Here is a 15,924-nt window from a genome sequence, read left to right as displayed (position 1 = left end):
AAAGCCTGTGCTGGGGTTGAACCACCTGTTCTGGCTGTACTCACAGCAGCAGTTCTGGTCCAGGGTGGTGGGGTCACCAAGACCCTTCCTAGATTTTGGTTCTTTGGAAAAGGTAGGCTGTACAAATAGTGAGGGAAAGGTAAATTAGGAGAGAAGGAAAAAAAGGGAAAGCTGAGTGTGGGTGGGTTTTTTTAACCTAGATTAGGCTGATTTGCAGCTGTGTAAGGAAGCAGAGCTGTGCCTTGAGGAGCTGCAAGTCTGGAAGGAGAACAAACAAGCAAAGTTTGGTCTTGCTCAGCGGGCCACCCAAAAGCTGCAAACCTTTAGGTAATTATCCACAATTTGTAACCTATATCATATAGGTAGTTTTAGTTAGTTATATGGGTAATTATAATATTTGGGTGACAAGTAGCATATCTATAAACATGCTAGAAAACTACCTACACTCTTGTGTCCTGAGGTTTTGGTTGATTACACACCCTCATCCTCGATCACATCCAGCCTAGCTGGGAAGCAAGACACTGCCAAAACCTGTTCTTGTGCAAGAACTGCTGTTACAAGTGGTTCTGGGCCCAGGCCAGAGATTTTGGATTGTTGCTGGAAATTGGTGCCTCTCACCCTTCCCGAGGGTACCTGAGGAGGCAGGTGAATTACAGGTTTGTGTACATGGCCACTGATAGAGGGAATTTTCCTGTGATTGTGTGAGTCCCAGGAGACTCAGCTGATGAAAATGGTTCCTCTGTGATTGATTTTCTCACTGGATTTCTGGCAGACACTTTTGGAGACAGAAAAAAGAAAAGAGCAAATGTTTAATTCAAGGAACTCCATGCAAAACAGTTTCTTTGGATTGCAGTTCAGGTTGCTTTGGACAGCTGAGAGACTTGCCCTGAAGACAACTATTTTTGATGTTAGGGAAGGTAGTAAAACTTACATAGATGATGCCATAATCCAAGGAAAAGGCACTAAAACTGATGCTACTGACAGAGGAGCAGCTCCTGGCAGGATGTAGCATGTGGGAGCAAGGATCAACCCTGTACCCTGGGAGGACAGCCCAAGGGAAGGACAGCTTGGGCAAGAGGTGGGAATGCTTAGGGCTCTTCTTGCCTTGCTAAAGGAACCAGGAGTAGGGAGCCAGCCCTGGTGTCCATCCCAGTGAGCTGCTTGTGGTACTCAGTGCCTTTTCTGCTGCAGTGTCACAGTGCAAAGGTGTTCAATGGATGGGAGATAAATCTGGGGACACTGAAATAGTGTCTGTAAAGATGGGGTGGCCTGCAGTACATCTGCTCCATGAGAAGAATGGTGTGAATCTGCTCTGAATCTCCAGTATCCCCAGGGCAGAGGATCAGTGGGACTGGTTTCACTGTGAGAGGTGCAGAGCTGGATCCTGGTCCATCCTCCACCCTGTTCATATGAAAAAGGCACTGGGGAGAGAGGCCCCACTTGCTTTTCCACTCCCCTGGAGAATGATGCACTAAACACCTCTACTCTGCAGGCAAGAATCTATGAAAGGAAGCTGATGCAGCAGAAGATGTGTGAGCTGTTTTGTCCCTGCCTATGGGGTAGGTTAACCAGGATGTAGGAGAGGGGCTGGCTCCTCTCTCCCTGACATGGGCTGCAACCCACCAGCAGCACTCCAAAATTTGCCAGTTCTCAGAGACCGAGTTTAACTGAGCTGAGTTGGAGATGGAGTAACTTAAACTCAGCAAGTCTCAGAATATTTGTTGTTCTTCCCTGTATGAACTCACACAAATCTATTTTTCAAGGTTCATGGTAAAACCCCCTCATGGAGCTCAGCCCAGGCTGGAGCTCCTTTCTGCATCATTAATTCCTTGACTTGTTTTTCTTTTTCCAGAGTTCTCTGCAGGTCATTTTTTTCCAGTGCAGCAAAGGATGGAAGAGCACATTGAAACAATTATTGATAAATAGTTGCATCTCAAAGCTACACAGCAGATCCATTATGTCTGAAAGATGCAAACACAAAATGATTTTGCATCGTGCGAATTATTTTCCTATTTGAAACACAGAATCTCTCTCAAATAGCTTTAAAACCCTCATTGTAGTGGAGCATCCAGTTTGTTCCATTAACTACTCACAGAGTCAACTGGAGAACCACTGTTATTAATTTCAATGGAAAGCTAAAATGCAGTTCATTTTCCATAATTGCAGGCCCATCACCTAAAGACCCAGGAAAAGCTTTTAATCCGAGGCATTTTTAGAAGGGTATGATTACATTGGATATCTTCATAAGGTGCATAATTACCAGGGCGACAATGACAAAGAAACACAAAGAGCCAAACTTTCCCAGCCTGTTAGAGAGTGGGCCCTGCCTGCCAACCTGGGGCCACGGTGTGTGGGGTGCTGGGGTGGGCACCAGAGAAGGGGGATCTCTCCAAGAACCAGCTGTGGTGGGTCCCAGTCTTCCCCTGGGTAGGGAGCAGAAAATCCAGCACCAGTTGTCCTGGTGCCACCCTGAACCCCAGGCCAGAGTGGCCTTTACACCTCCCTGTGTGCTACATGTCAGAGGATGATGCAGAGATACCCTGGGAGCCTGGGGGAGGCATTAGTGGGCTGGAAGATGCCTAGGGAAAAACAGCACTTGAGACAGTCCTAGAGAAGCAGCCAAGGGAAGTCGAAGGGAAGAAGCAGTTGTAGGGAAGCAGCAGTTGTAGGGACTGCAGAGGGACAGTGGTCAGGAAATACACAAAAGTGCCAGAAGAAATGGTGTAAAGTTTGGGAAGAAATACCTGAAGCTTAATGCTATTTAGTTGAAGGATGAAAAATGACTCTGTGAGGTGCATAATATTCAGCTGAATAAAATTTCACTTCAAGGTGAAAACCATAGATGGGTTGGTATGGTTTTCACCCTGAGGTGAAAACAGGAAAAATCCTGCTGCATCTGGACAGTTGACCCAGGATCCCTGAGCAGCTCCACAGGAGGGGATGAGGGCTGCAGTGGCATGTGGCTCCTGGCCTGTCTCAGCCCTCACCCTGTGCCGAGCTGCCAGCCACGCTCACACCGCAGCCAGAAGGGATTGCCTGGTTGAGACTTGAGCTCTTTGGTACCCTGACTCTGCTCAATCAAAACAAACTGCACAGTGCCTCTGGCACATCTGGGGGAAGAGGCAACTCCAGCTGGAGGGAAGAAGAAAGGAAAACCTTCAGTTGTGAATTATTGCTTGGCTGTTTCGCTCAAGGAGGCACAGCCACAGTCATCTGCCACGATTCAAGGCAGCTGTGGCCCAGAGGCATCCTGGAAGGACTCCTAGCCATGGGCAGAGGTTCAGTGCAAGACCACTGACTCCAAGCAGGGTCCTTTATCCTCACTAACCTGACTTGCCGAGGAAATTCAGGTCTGTAGGAATACAGAAAATCAACCCACTTAAATCAGGCATTTGAAATGCATTAACATCCCTTTCCTTTGGCTCTTGGCTTCAGTCCTCTCTGGCTTTAAGCACTGCTGGATGCTGAGCACTGGCTCAGCAGTGGAGGGGCAAGAGAGCTGAAGATGTTTCTTTCCAGGGGTTTCACCAGTAAAGAGGAGCCACCTCTCGCTGCATCCTACAACAAGGGACACTTTAACTGATTGCAAAAAGAGTTAAGTGTACTTAGCGCCTTAGTAGATGAGGGCTAAGGTGGGTAATAGCCACGACAGAAGTAGCTGCTTGGGAAGCAATTTAATTAATAAAAATGTAAGAAACAAAAAGGTCAAGCTTTGCCTCTGCTGTGCTGCATTTAATCTGCACATGTACACAGGACTTCAGCCTTGCGGGTGTTGGTGTTTTTTTTTTCAGCTGGCACATTTCCCCAGACATGATAACATTTTTTAACTTTAGTGGATGACATTTTGTAATATGTTTAAGGATCTGTAATATTTTATGCTTACAGCTTTTTGCTATTGTTGTTCCAATATGGCACTGATGCCGGTATTAAAGTTTAATATGATTAGAAAGCTCAATTGTATAACCAAGGGGTTATACTCTTTATCTATTCTAATCTGATTAAAAGGCTTCTCTTCCATAGCTTTCCACAGTCACTTTATATCAAAACCTGGGAGCAAAGCAACCAGCACTTTGGTTTGTCCCAGATCAAACAAATTGTGTACTTAATTCCTTACCCTACAAAGCTGTGTTCAAACTGCAAAACCAGATTGTTTGGCTTTAGTGGAGCTGTTCACCAAGAAAGGGCTGTGGAACCAGATGCCCAGGCCTGCCCTAAGGCTGCCTAAGGGTCAATAGCTTGTTTTTCTGCCTGTTCACGGGCAGAAAAAAGGCATTTTGGGTGTTGCTGCCTGGTGGTTTTGCATCACCATGTACTATGCTTTGGGGTTAAAAGAGTTGGCAGATGAACCCCCTAGGCAGCAGAGGTTATCCTGTGCTATGGATCCATGGCGTTAGCAAGGATAGCTCCAAGATCCAAATTAGAGAGTGTTCCTGATGTGTTTGTATCAACCCCTGCATCTTAAAAGTGGGGGGTGGTTGTTCTGCAGAACACCTCTCTCTAAGATCCCCCAAAAATGAGTCACCGCTGGGATCACCAGCTCCCATGTAGGTGAAGCTGCTATTCACCACCATGGCAGGCTGCTGTGGGATGCAAAGTGGTCTCAAAGTTATTCTCTCTTCTAAATCTGAGCCATGGTCTGTACAGCTGGTTGCTGTGGCTAAGCCAGGGTAGGAAAAGTCTGGGAGGGAATTGGAGGCTACTACTTGTGAAGGAGAGCGAAGAGAGGCAGGCCCTCCTAGATATCCTTCAGAGTCACAGAACAGGCTCTGCTCTTCTATTTCATGTCCAATTCCTCCCCAGCCTGTGATGGGAGCACTTGGCCCTCATCCCTCCTTGTGCTAACAAACTTGGCTTTCCCCACTGAGGAGCATGCTGTTTGTTTGGCTGTGCTTGCAGCCCACAGACTCCTCCAGCCAGCCTTTACCAGCATAGCTCAACAGCAAAAACAACCCCCAAACCCAAACACATTCCTTCTCCTTCTAGTCAGCTTCAGGCCCAGTGGATGCCACAGCTGATGCTGAGCAGGCTGCCTGTAACCAGACTCTTGAGCCAGTTTGATTTCTGAGTTTTCTGTGCAACTCTACAGAAGGGATTTCATCACCACTGACATGGGTGTTGCACCCACACTGCTCTGCTGATATTCAGGAGACTCATCCATGTGTAGTACGACAACAAAACAGAAGGACATCATCGTTTAGTTAAGAGTAAACTTTCTTATCCATATAATATTATTTGAATTGCCCCAGAAGTATAAAGTCTAAAACCTCATCCTCTGAGCAACAAGTAATTTAAGAATTGTTCTTCACTAATGAGAGATTTATTTCAGGTGTGACAAGGTCTCTTCTTTCTCTGTGTCTACAAAAAACCACTTTTCAGATAAGTAAGCTCACCTAGAAGTTGCCTGAGACAACTGGGATGAGGATGTTCACTGACCTTCCTTGGCATTACACCACCTTTTTTCTTGGGCCATACGGCATGTACTGCCCTAACTCAGTGTTTGCCATTGCTGCTATCCTGCCTGGCATACACCTACTTTTAAGTTGTCAGGATCTCCTACCTTAGTTTGTTAATAAATGTTTATGATCCATTAAAATTGCCTTAGAAGTAAATGGTCAAGTTTCTTTGAAAAAAGGAACTTGCCTTGCTTCTGATGTTGTCTGGGTCACATTCTGAGAACCAGGATTAGATTTTCATCATATCCACCCCAGACCTATTATAGAATTTGGAAATATATTTTTAATTCTTCTGTGACATTAATTTTCCCCTCAGTTGTTTGTGACCGTGAAAAGTTTAGAGTGGCAAACGAGCTTTCTAGATTTCACTTTATTAGCATGCTGTGATGCAGAATAAACTCTTATACATTCTTAACTGGAGATCCCTAGGGTTGTTTGGAAAAGGTGTTGCTTCCATGAAGCTCCAGCACACAGACAAACAGGTCCACACAAATCTCTGTGCACCCCCCACTGCAGCAATGAACTCATTCATCTGCCTGTAAACTCTGATGGTCTGGTCCTACCTTACAAGAAATACAAAACCTCATAACCTACTGGCAGATGTGGCAGGTTTATTCTGCATTTTTGTACACAGGCATGGTTCTCTTAAAAGAACTCAACTATTCATAACTACTGCAAGAAGCAGCAATACAGAGTCTGGGCAACTTTACTGCAAATCACTGAGAAATTGCTTTTAGACTCACTCTGGCATTGCAGACATCTAAGGATAGAGCATCCTTGCCTGCAGGAGATGGGAATTGATAACCAGGAGGCTCAAGTTTCTGCTGTAAAACTGATGTTTCCAGCAAGACTGTCTCCTTGCATCAAGTCTCTGCTGTGAAAACATCCTCCAGCTGATCAGTACCAGCTGGCATGGAGGGGGAAAGAGGGAACACTACTTGTGGCAAAGTACCATAAAGCACAGATCTTACCTCCATTTTAGAAACACTCCTCAGTGCTGGGATTAATGGTTAAACAGCTGGCATGTCACCCTGGCAGGATGAGCATACCCTCAGACCCTTATGGTAGATTCACTAACTGTAATTTATGATAAATCACAGGAGAAAAAAATTTATCTTTAAACCAAGTCTGCACCGAGCTCCCCATATCTTTTGCAAAGAGTGAGACAATACTTTTGAGTTATTACAATGTGTAGAATGAACTTTTATTTTCATTCATCCTTCATTAATACCATACAATTAGATAGCAATATTTGGAAAAAAATAATCTTGAAATAATTTAAAACAGAAGGCACAGAAAACCAGACCCAACTATGCTGCTACAAGAGAAAGGGGTAAAATGATTCAGGAAGTGAATTTATTCCAAAAAGTTTCATCGCTTAGATATTCTGATCAAAAGCTACAGCACACAGAAACAAAACTGCACAGTTTAAGCTAACCCATGCTTTTGTTACATTTAACATATAAAAGGGAAAAAAATCTAAAAATATTTTTTGCAGGATTTTGAATGAAGTGTAATTTTTAAAATAAAAACCACTAAATCTAGTACATATGTCAAAAACTTCCTTAAAGCCTACACACTAAGATGTACTTCACAAAAAAGTCTGCATTAAGGGCAAAGCATACAGTTAAACACCATCTGGGGATGGGAGAAAACAGGTTCTTAAATCAGTTAAGAGTATCAAATAAATTTGGTGTTTGCTTCAGAAACAAGGATTCTCACTACAGTAATATACTGGAGAGGACATTCTTTTGTATTTTAATATTATGAAATTAACCCAATAGTGTATATATTACAGAGAGGAATAAAACCGTTCATATGAGATTTTTAACTTTTTTTTTTTTTTTTTTTTTTTTTTGCAAAAGAGTAACTTTATTTCTTTTGAAAACAAAGCTGCTAGAATAATGACATGCGATAATATGCCCCGATATTATACCAGCTAAGTTTGAAAATAAAGTTCATGCTTCACAATTGAAATATGCTGTGACTCTCAAATACATTCTCTGGTAATTAATAATACAATACAGAGGTCATTCATAAAATCAGTTCAGGTTGGGAACCTGGTTTATAAATGAAGCTCTTTTCAAATATTGAGAACACTGACAACACACAGGGTTAGCTCCAGGTCAGCACATTTCTTTCTGTGCTCCACCCCTCTTTTCTTAAACAAATGGGTGCTTAGCCTGCAAATATCATGGAAAGGCAAAGTCTAGAAGTTAAAGGTTGGTTTGTAAAAATTCTAAATACAATCCAAGACAAACAGTATTACTGACAACTTAATAGCAGGTGCTCTCTAAAGGAAAAAAAAAATATATCCTGAAATGCAAAAGAGATCTTTTCAGCATTTGATATCAAGGCATTTGCACATTTGTCAGGAGGTGACAGTAAGAGTGAACTTTGCAGCTTACTTTCCAGTTGGACTTGAAATCAAAGAGCTTTCCTTCTAGCCTGCTCACCTGTTAACCATAACATATGGTTTCTTAACAGCTTGCTTTTTTCCCTGGAAATAATTCTCTCATTTAGAAAGTACAAGTCAAAGTATTGTTTCCACACTTGAATAAAGAGAGCTGACAACTACAATAGAAACGGTAAAAATGATCTTCATAAAAATGTTCATCAAAATTCTCTGACATAGCAAAACATTCATTTGTAAAGTCAAGTCTAATATTGCAAGCCATTCACTCAAAGGCGACCTTGGGCACACAAATCCTTGCCAGCATTGCAATGGGAATTACTTCCCTATTTCTTGTCATTATAGGGTACAAACTCTGTAATATATTAAAGTTTCCTAACAAAGAGTCCAATTATTGCACTTTATAAAAATTCTAATAATATCAGGCTTTTGTCCTACTTTTCTATGAACATTGATGCCCTGCAAGAAAAGTTTGGGGGACCAAGTAATTTCTGATGAGTGAGATGGAATACTTGGATCAGTCCGAAATATGGAATCAAAAATGGAAAGGTTCACTAAATGAAGCAATGTAACCTTTGGAAACAGATTTTGGTTCATAACAGCAGACAGATGTGTCATTCTGGTACTGACACATGTTCTCTTTGCCAGGAAGAGCGGGCACATGAATGTTACATTAATATATCACAATACAACTTGAGGACTTTGCAGAGAGACCTAAAGAACCGCTAAGTTCTTCTGCTGACCCTACAAGCCTGATGGGAAAAGCTCAATGACAGTCATATTGGAGTGGGGGCTTCTCTGTGAGCTCAAATACATTTGCATTTGTGTCAGCAAGACATAGCAAACAGAAACAGCTATTTCAGGATGGCAAAACAGGTACAGTAAGTCTGAGAGACCTGTAAAAAAGGAAAATACAGCAGTTTGGCCCTACTTTTAACCAGCTGTATCAATAGGGAAAAAAAAGATAGAGGAGATTTTTGTGCCAGCTGTCTAGAAAAAGACACTGCTTGAACCAAAGAGATTCACAACTCTAGATGAGGCTTCCAGGCCAGCAAATCACGGTTAAAGTCACTTTGTTCCTCTGCTCCTTCAGCATGGGAACGAGTGCAGAATGACTCATTCCAACTGTGGATAGTCCATTTACAGCAACAATCATATCACCACACCTAAAAAACACAACAAGAAGAAAGAACACATGATGAGTCCTGCTCTGCAGTAATTAGCACACACCAACAAACAGCACTTCACTGCTGCAGTGGTAGGTTTGCATCTGGCTGGAAAGTGTCGCTAAAATTCCCAAAGCAGTTCAATTTGCAGTCTGTCCTACTACTGAAAGATCCCCCTGCTCACTGCAGGAGTGTTGGACTAGATAACTCTTAAAACGTCCCTTCTAACTATTCTAGGATTAATCCAAAACTCATCTGGGAAATCCCCAAATCACTTTATTTCAATTCTTGTACAAAGACAGTTCTGCATTAAGAGCTGACCTGTACAGAGATGTGAGAAGAGACATTTGGAAAGACCTAATGGAATCAAAAGAAAATGAGATAGTATGTGCATGACAGAAGCATTTCTGTTTGTTTGTGTGGATTATAACACATTTACACCAAACATGCCTTTACTGTAGGAGGTGTAAGTAAAGATACTTATGGTTACCAACCAACCACATTCCAACTAAGAACCTTGTTTTCAGTGGCTTATGATTTTTGTCAAATATAACCATTTGGCTTGAAATCTTCCTTAGCAGATGGTTCAACTGCAGCATCTCTGCATTTTGAAATGGGTAACAGAAATTTGTGAGGGTACCACTTGCTGGCCCTGAGAAAAGTGACCTTGAAGGGTTAAGTTCTGGTTTTTAAAACCTCAAGAAAAATTTCAAAAAGGTGCCTAATTTCTCTGTATTGAGCATGTTCCTTCTCTAGACACCTCTGCTTTGCAACTTGAGTGTGTGACATTCCCCAGAGTAGTCAAATGTGACTTGGAGATCAAATAGGACTTTTCTTGAAACTGATCCACACAGGTACTGAAGGCACCAAAATAGGTGGCAAGAAGATGCTCTCCTGAGCTTTCCCTAGGGCAGAGCAGAGGAAGAGGAAGCAGAGTTACCAACACCAGTCAAATGTGCCCTCAGAAGTCCTCTCCTGCCTGAACCACGGAATCCCATCACCCAAAGCAAGGTGCGACAGTTCACTGAATGACATCTCACTCCCACAGCCTTTCTGAGGAAGTGATTTTGTCTTCTATAAAATCACACCAGACAGATCACATAAGCAGAAATCTGTCTAAACTATTGAACTGTGAAGTTATTTACTCCCTTCCTCTCCAGCCTAACATTTAGATAATTTAAACAAAACAGAACAGCTTTAGAAGAGACCTGCCCCACAATAACTCAATGTGCAGGTTCTAAGGGGCTCTCCCTTGTTGATGGCCCATTAGGTCTGTATTTTCAGTGGAACAGTACATTTGAAAAGACAGTACTGTATCACATTATCATACAAGAGCATATTTTCCATAGGTTACAAGGGGGTAAAGGGTAAATGTGACCATGATGATTCTTTCACTTTTCTTAGGAATGATGTTTGAATTGCCATTTGTGTGAAGACTTCTAGTTATTAAGTCTCCAATCTGAAATTATTTAATTTGAGTTGAACTGAGATCTTTAATTTAATCCAACTGTTCCAGAGTTGGGAAAAAAAAAGTAATTTTGTGTTCAGCCAAGTTATTTTTCATTTATTTATTTAGTCACTGAACTGAAAAATCAATTACTGTCAAGGCTCTAGGCATAAGTACATTTTCTTCTTAAGTCACTTTGTAAGAAAATCTGCATGTAAAAATCATGCCATGAAACTTCAAGTTGCATATTCTTGACTGCCACCTTCACAAAAAAATCAAGTTTATGAACAAGAGATCCCTTAATGGGAATTTTAAGTCCTAGTTCTGAACTAATCCTATACAAGGCTAATATGTATATCTGGATACTAAATCTGGGGGCTGCATTCGAATGTAACATGTAAGTAAAATCATATAATCTTTAAGGTCAGAAGGCACCTCAGGAGGTCTATAGCCCAACCTTCTAGTGCAACTACTTCAGTTGTAAGCTCTGACCAGGACTCTCAGGGCTTTACCCAGTAGTCTCAGAAACCTCCAAAGGCAGAGATCGTGCAGCTTATGCCACTGCCTGACCATCCTCATAGGGAAACAGTTTCTCCTCACAACTAGTCTCAAGCTCTTTTGCTCAATTTGTGCCTGTTATCACTTATCCTCTCACCCTGCACCACTGAAAAGCCTGGGCTCTGTCTCCTTCATAATCTTCAGGTAAAGTACTGGAACGGGGCTGCTGGCTGCCCCTGAAGCCTTCTCCTTGTGGGGCAAGTGCTCTAGCTCCACCATCTCAGGGACCTCTGCTGAACTTGCTTCATTTATCAGTGACTTTCCTGCCAACTAATGACAGGGCAATGCCATGGAGACTTGGTTCCATAGCAATATTTTCAGAAATCTTTATCATCTAGTTTCTTGCCCTTTGATTAAAGCAGCAGCACCCATCTTCAGTATCAGTTTCCAGCAGTAGCTTCAGAAGGTGATGTGAAAACAAAAAGCAGTTTTGCCCAGCTTGCAGAAGTAAAGTTCTAACTCTTGGCTGTTCTGTAGGAAGACAAAAACTAGCTAGTTCTGCACATATACAGTGCATGCCGTCTCTTGGCCTGAAGTGGAGTTCAGCAGGGGGACAGCAAGTGACATCAGCAGCACAGCTGGGGAAGAGCACAGGAGATGCCATCACCTCTGAGATGCCCCTTCTCCAGAAGGAACACCCTGTTACTTCCCTACATCCCACTCATCAGGGAGGGAAAGCACTACAGGGCTGCATGACCCAGCAGCATAAGATGCTACAGCATATTTCCTTAAGCAATTAGTTGCACATAATTATTTAAAAGTGGTTCATTATTGTTGCTGTTATTACTACTATTATTATTTCTCCCATTGTTACTTTGGCTTACTTTAATCTTCCATCAAAGTAGGCAGGAGTTCCAAGAACAATGGTTTTAATGAAGAAAGGCTGGTTTGTGTGGTTCTCCTCGTAGCCACCGACGATGCTGAAGCCCCAGCTCCCTAAATTGCTCCTCCGCAGCACCACGTCATGGCAGCTGTGCAGGCAGCTGTGGAATGGAGGCACAGGAGAACAAGAGAAAAAGCCATGTATGGTTTTACAGTAGGCACAACAGCTGCTATCTCATCGTTACCACTGTGCTAAGTGTGGAAGAAAAGGGGAGGGATGGTGATCAGACCTCTGTTCCCAGAGCAATTTTGCAATATTCAAACTGATTACCAAAAACCCCCCACAGCCTTGAGACAGAAAAGTGTTTTAAAAGAAGTAACGCAGTGCTAGAATAATTACTTAAACACAGTTAAGTGTTTAAACACTGCAAACTGACAGTAATAGAACTGCATTTTAGGGATTTCGCAGGTGGCAACAACGTGGGTGGAAAATCAATACCTGATGTGTTCAGTTTGCAAGTCAAAAATGCAGAGCTTTTGTCTTCCACCCCCAGCCAGTTTAAGCTTTTTCTACTTTAAGTAAAAATTAAAAATCCATGCACAATCTTCATTACTTCTGTACTGATTCATCACCAGTAATGAAAATATAAATGACTAACCATTTTATTGCCCAGAATGTAAATAATTCAGATCACACTTCACTAACTGTACTGCTATATGTTGTCAGCCCTAGATAAAATTAATTCTTGCCAGTGAAGTTGGCAATGATTGTAATTTAAAAACAAACAGACAGAAATTAACTTCTCAGTAAAAAGATACCAAGTTTTTTACTGTTGACACTGCTTTAAACCACTAGGTAAGAAATAAACTGCTGCTAAAGCATGAAAAGGAAGTGTATTTACCAAAACTGAGAGCCATTTATTGTGATTACTCATTAATATAAGATAAATTAATTGACAGTTAAACTCAGAAAAAGTGAAACCTCTGGAGGGCCAATGCATGGTTGCGTTATATCTTCAGCTACTTTCTGCTCCCAGTCTGTCTGGTTTGTGTTGTGGTTTTACACTTTAAGTACAGACCTGGTAAATCCATCAGAGGGAAAGGAATTAACCTGCATGCCCTGACTGAAGTTAACAACTCCACTAGCTGCAGTAGGAGCTCTTCTTGAGAAGAAGTGATGCCAAAATGAGATTACAGCTGCAGCCTCAAGAGAGTGAGGAGTACAAATGAAGTGATGTCCAGCAGATTGCAGAGTACTTAAGGGGAGGGAGCTTGCTGCAAACCTCTGAGAGCTTTTGTGTTTGGCAGAGAGGGTAGTGGATTCTTGAAAAAAAAAAAACAATGTGAGCCTATAGTTACATGGCCACAGTCTTGGCACAGGATATGTCAAGAGTTTGTCAGAATGGCTGAAATCTGATGCAATATTCTGAAAAGAAGTATTTGGCCTCGTAAACTTAGGTAGCAGATTAGCAAAGAGACAAGATAGATATATACTTTGTGTTTTATTAGTAATTGCTCTGGTTTTAGATATTCTATAGAAAGTTACAGTACAATAAAACAATAAAAAAAATGAATTGTGTCTGAACTGAAGATTCCACACGGGTAGTTACTATGGTTTGTGAAGGGATAAATCCAGTGTATTCATCTTTCCTTCCCGAAGGAAACATTGCTTCTCTTCACAGCCCACTCCCAAAGCACACTGCCAACTGAATACAGCTGAGATGGCCAGGCAGAAATAAGGGCAGATGTGCTGCAACTAAGCAGGTCTCTGCTTCTTTATGTCTCTCGCAGGACTTAAATTAAAACAGCTAAGTAAGTACTTAATCGATTAATTCTGCACCTTGGAAGTCCCAGCCACATGACCCACGATGGTGACCAGCTGGCATCATATTCATTTTCACTGATGGTACTCAATTGTTCTTCATTGGCCTGGGGCTGCTCTTCTACAATCTGGACTTCCAGGGCTTTCAGGGCAACTACTGAAGAGGCAGCACTGGCCTTCAGCATGGCCACAGCCTCGCTGTGACTCAGGTTGGTCAGATCAATGCCGTTGATGTTCAGCAACACATCACCTGTTCAAAGCAATGAGGGAGAGCATGTCAGTCTGACAGTCCTGCCCACCCACAGCACCTCCCAACCCAGGGTTTCATTCCATACTGGAGTCTTTGCACCTGAGACAGTCTGAACTAGCAGGCTAATAGCTCTGAAGCCTTTATATTGTCAGCTTGAAACGTTTATGTATTGAACTTTATCAAGTTGGATCAGTGTAATTCATTTCCACATAACATACCAAATACTATGACTGCTACGTATACTGCCCTGGAAATCTGAAATAGAAATTACTTAAGTACCTCAGCAGCTCGGCTGCAACTGCTACTGCAGAGGCCATGACACAGCTGTTTCCAGATGTGGATCTTGGGTTCACCCTAACTTTAAAAGTGAAGGAAGAATCATGGCAAGAACAATGCAGGCACCTCAAAGTAACCAATTATTGTAGACAAGTGAGATTCCACAAAGTGCTTTAATTAATCTGGTTTTAATAACTTGTTTCTTGGGAGAAGAAAAATGAATTCAAAAACTACTGTGAGGTTTGGTACAAAACTCAGTTAATTCAAAGAAAGAAACAGAGCATCTCTACAAAGATAATCTGGAAAGAGTCAAAGCCAGAAAAGGATTTCCTAAATTTTAGTTTTAAGTTTTTTAAAGGCCCCAGGATGAAAACAAGGATGTTATTAACTACCCAGTAGCAGACTCTTTTTTCACACAATGTCTCACCAATGAAAGCCAGAAAAACCAAAGCAAAAGTGCAAATACCTGGGTAACATTTGGTATGAGACTCAGTTTTTAAAAGGTTTTTCCTACCAGTAGCTTCAGTGGCTACTTTAATGTTACACAATGAAAGAACAATAGTGATTCTTCCATCAAGTGTGTTTTTCATAGTAGTACAGAAAAAGAAAGCATACCTGCTGGTGTGTGGGTGTAAATCTCCCTTTCTCAGAAGCATAGAAGAATGCTCCCACACTGTTCTTTTAAATGTACAATCTGTGAAGTTTTTTTCCTAAATTTCTTTCCTGAAACATTCTGTAATTCTGTGAACTGTGAATCGCAGAGATCCCAAAGGCAGTCTCTGATTCACATATGACATAATATGTTTTAATCATCAAATGCTTTGCTATCAGTTATGCAGGACTGCCTTCACCTATGCTGAGCCTAACCTCTACCTTCTCATTCCTTTTTACAGAGCCAAGGAACAAGGACAGGTGTTACAGCATCCCTGAACACCAGCAAACCCATGCTGTCCCAGAGGATAAGAAAGCTTTTGGGAACCAGGATTAACACTGACGTAGGTTTTGGGGCAAATTTTGTGTGGGTGAACTGTGGCCTGTCATCAGAGCTTCTCTGCTGTTCAGATATTATACCATGGAGCAGAGATTCCTTGGACAGAGGAACAGCGTACAATCCACAAAATTAAACATGAAAACAGGATGTGTCTGCAACACAGCAGACCCTCAGCTCAGAGGACTACCATCGGCTTTAAAGAATTTCACCATACATTTCCTGATCTTATCCACTTCCCCTGCTATCATGCTGTAAACATTCCCTTCCCATAAAAGGTTAAAGTGCAACAGTAAATACTGTATTTCCATTATTAAATCAGGAAAAGAATCCCATAAGCATTTTCCTGCATCTGTGAGAAGATTTTTTGACACCACCTGACTCCAGAGAATGTAGTGATCAAAAAGCCAGGAGAGGCAGCCATGCCACCAGGGAAGCCAAACCCCACCTCGTTTAATCCTGCCGTCTCTTGCCAAACACCCGTGGGGCTGCACACTTGTCACAAAGATGGGCAGTTCGCCACTTTTGCTGCCTCTGCCTCCTGCCACTGTCATTCCCAGAGATTCATGGGGCTCTTTTTTCACAGTAATGTGCTTTTCTTGGCATGTAACACACTGGGAGAGATCCTGTTTAATAAGGATAAATATCATTGTTAAAATTAAGGGAAAAAAAACCCAAACAAACCAAAACCAAGACCCAGAACAAAACAACTAAATACACCCCAAAGCC

The 15,924-nt window shown here is 42.0% G+C and overlaps 1 protein-coding gene across 9 annotated transcripts in view; it reads right to left on the bottom strand.

The window, feature by feature from the left end:
• Window positions 1–7,249: 7,249 nt before the first annotated feature.
• Window positions 7,250–15,924, bottom strand: part of LNX2 (ligand of numb-protein X 2) — a 58,881-nt gene continuing 50,206 nt past the window's right edge. For all 9 annotated transcript variants that reach the window (XM_083855662.1, XM_083855666.1, XM_083855665.1 and 6 more), the window contains 4 exons: window positions 15,644–15,821; window positions 13,700–13,931; window positions 11,862–12,020; window positions 7,250–9,032 (listed from right to left, as the gene is read on the bottom strand). In XM_083855662.1, the coding sequence (XP_083711788.1) occupies window positions 8,897–9,032; window positions 11,862–12,020; window positions 13,700–13,931; window positions 15,644–15,821 (705 nt within the window). In that variant the 3' untranslated portion in view covers window positions 7,250–8,896. The remainder of the gene's footprint in view (window positions 9,033–11,861; window positions 12,021–13,699; window positions 13,932–15,643; window positions 15,822–15,924) is intronic.

The sequence above is a fragment of the Zosterops lateralis genome, assembly GCF_965231275.1.
Source record: "Zosterops lateralis genome assembly, chromosome: 2".
NCBI classification, from domain to species: Eukaryota; Metazoa; Chordata; class Aves; order Passeriformes; family Zosteropidae; genus Zosterops; species Zosterops lateralis.
Note: the sequence above shows the minus strand (reverse complement) of the source record. Positions and strands in the feature narration are given on the sequence as shown.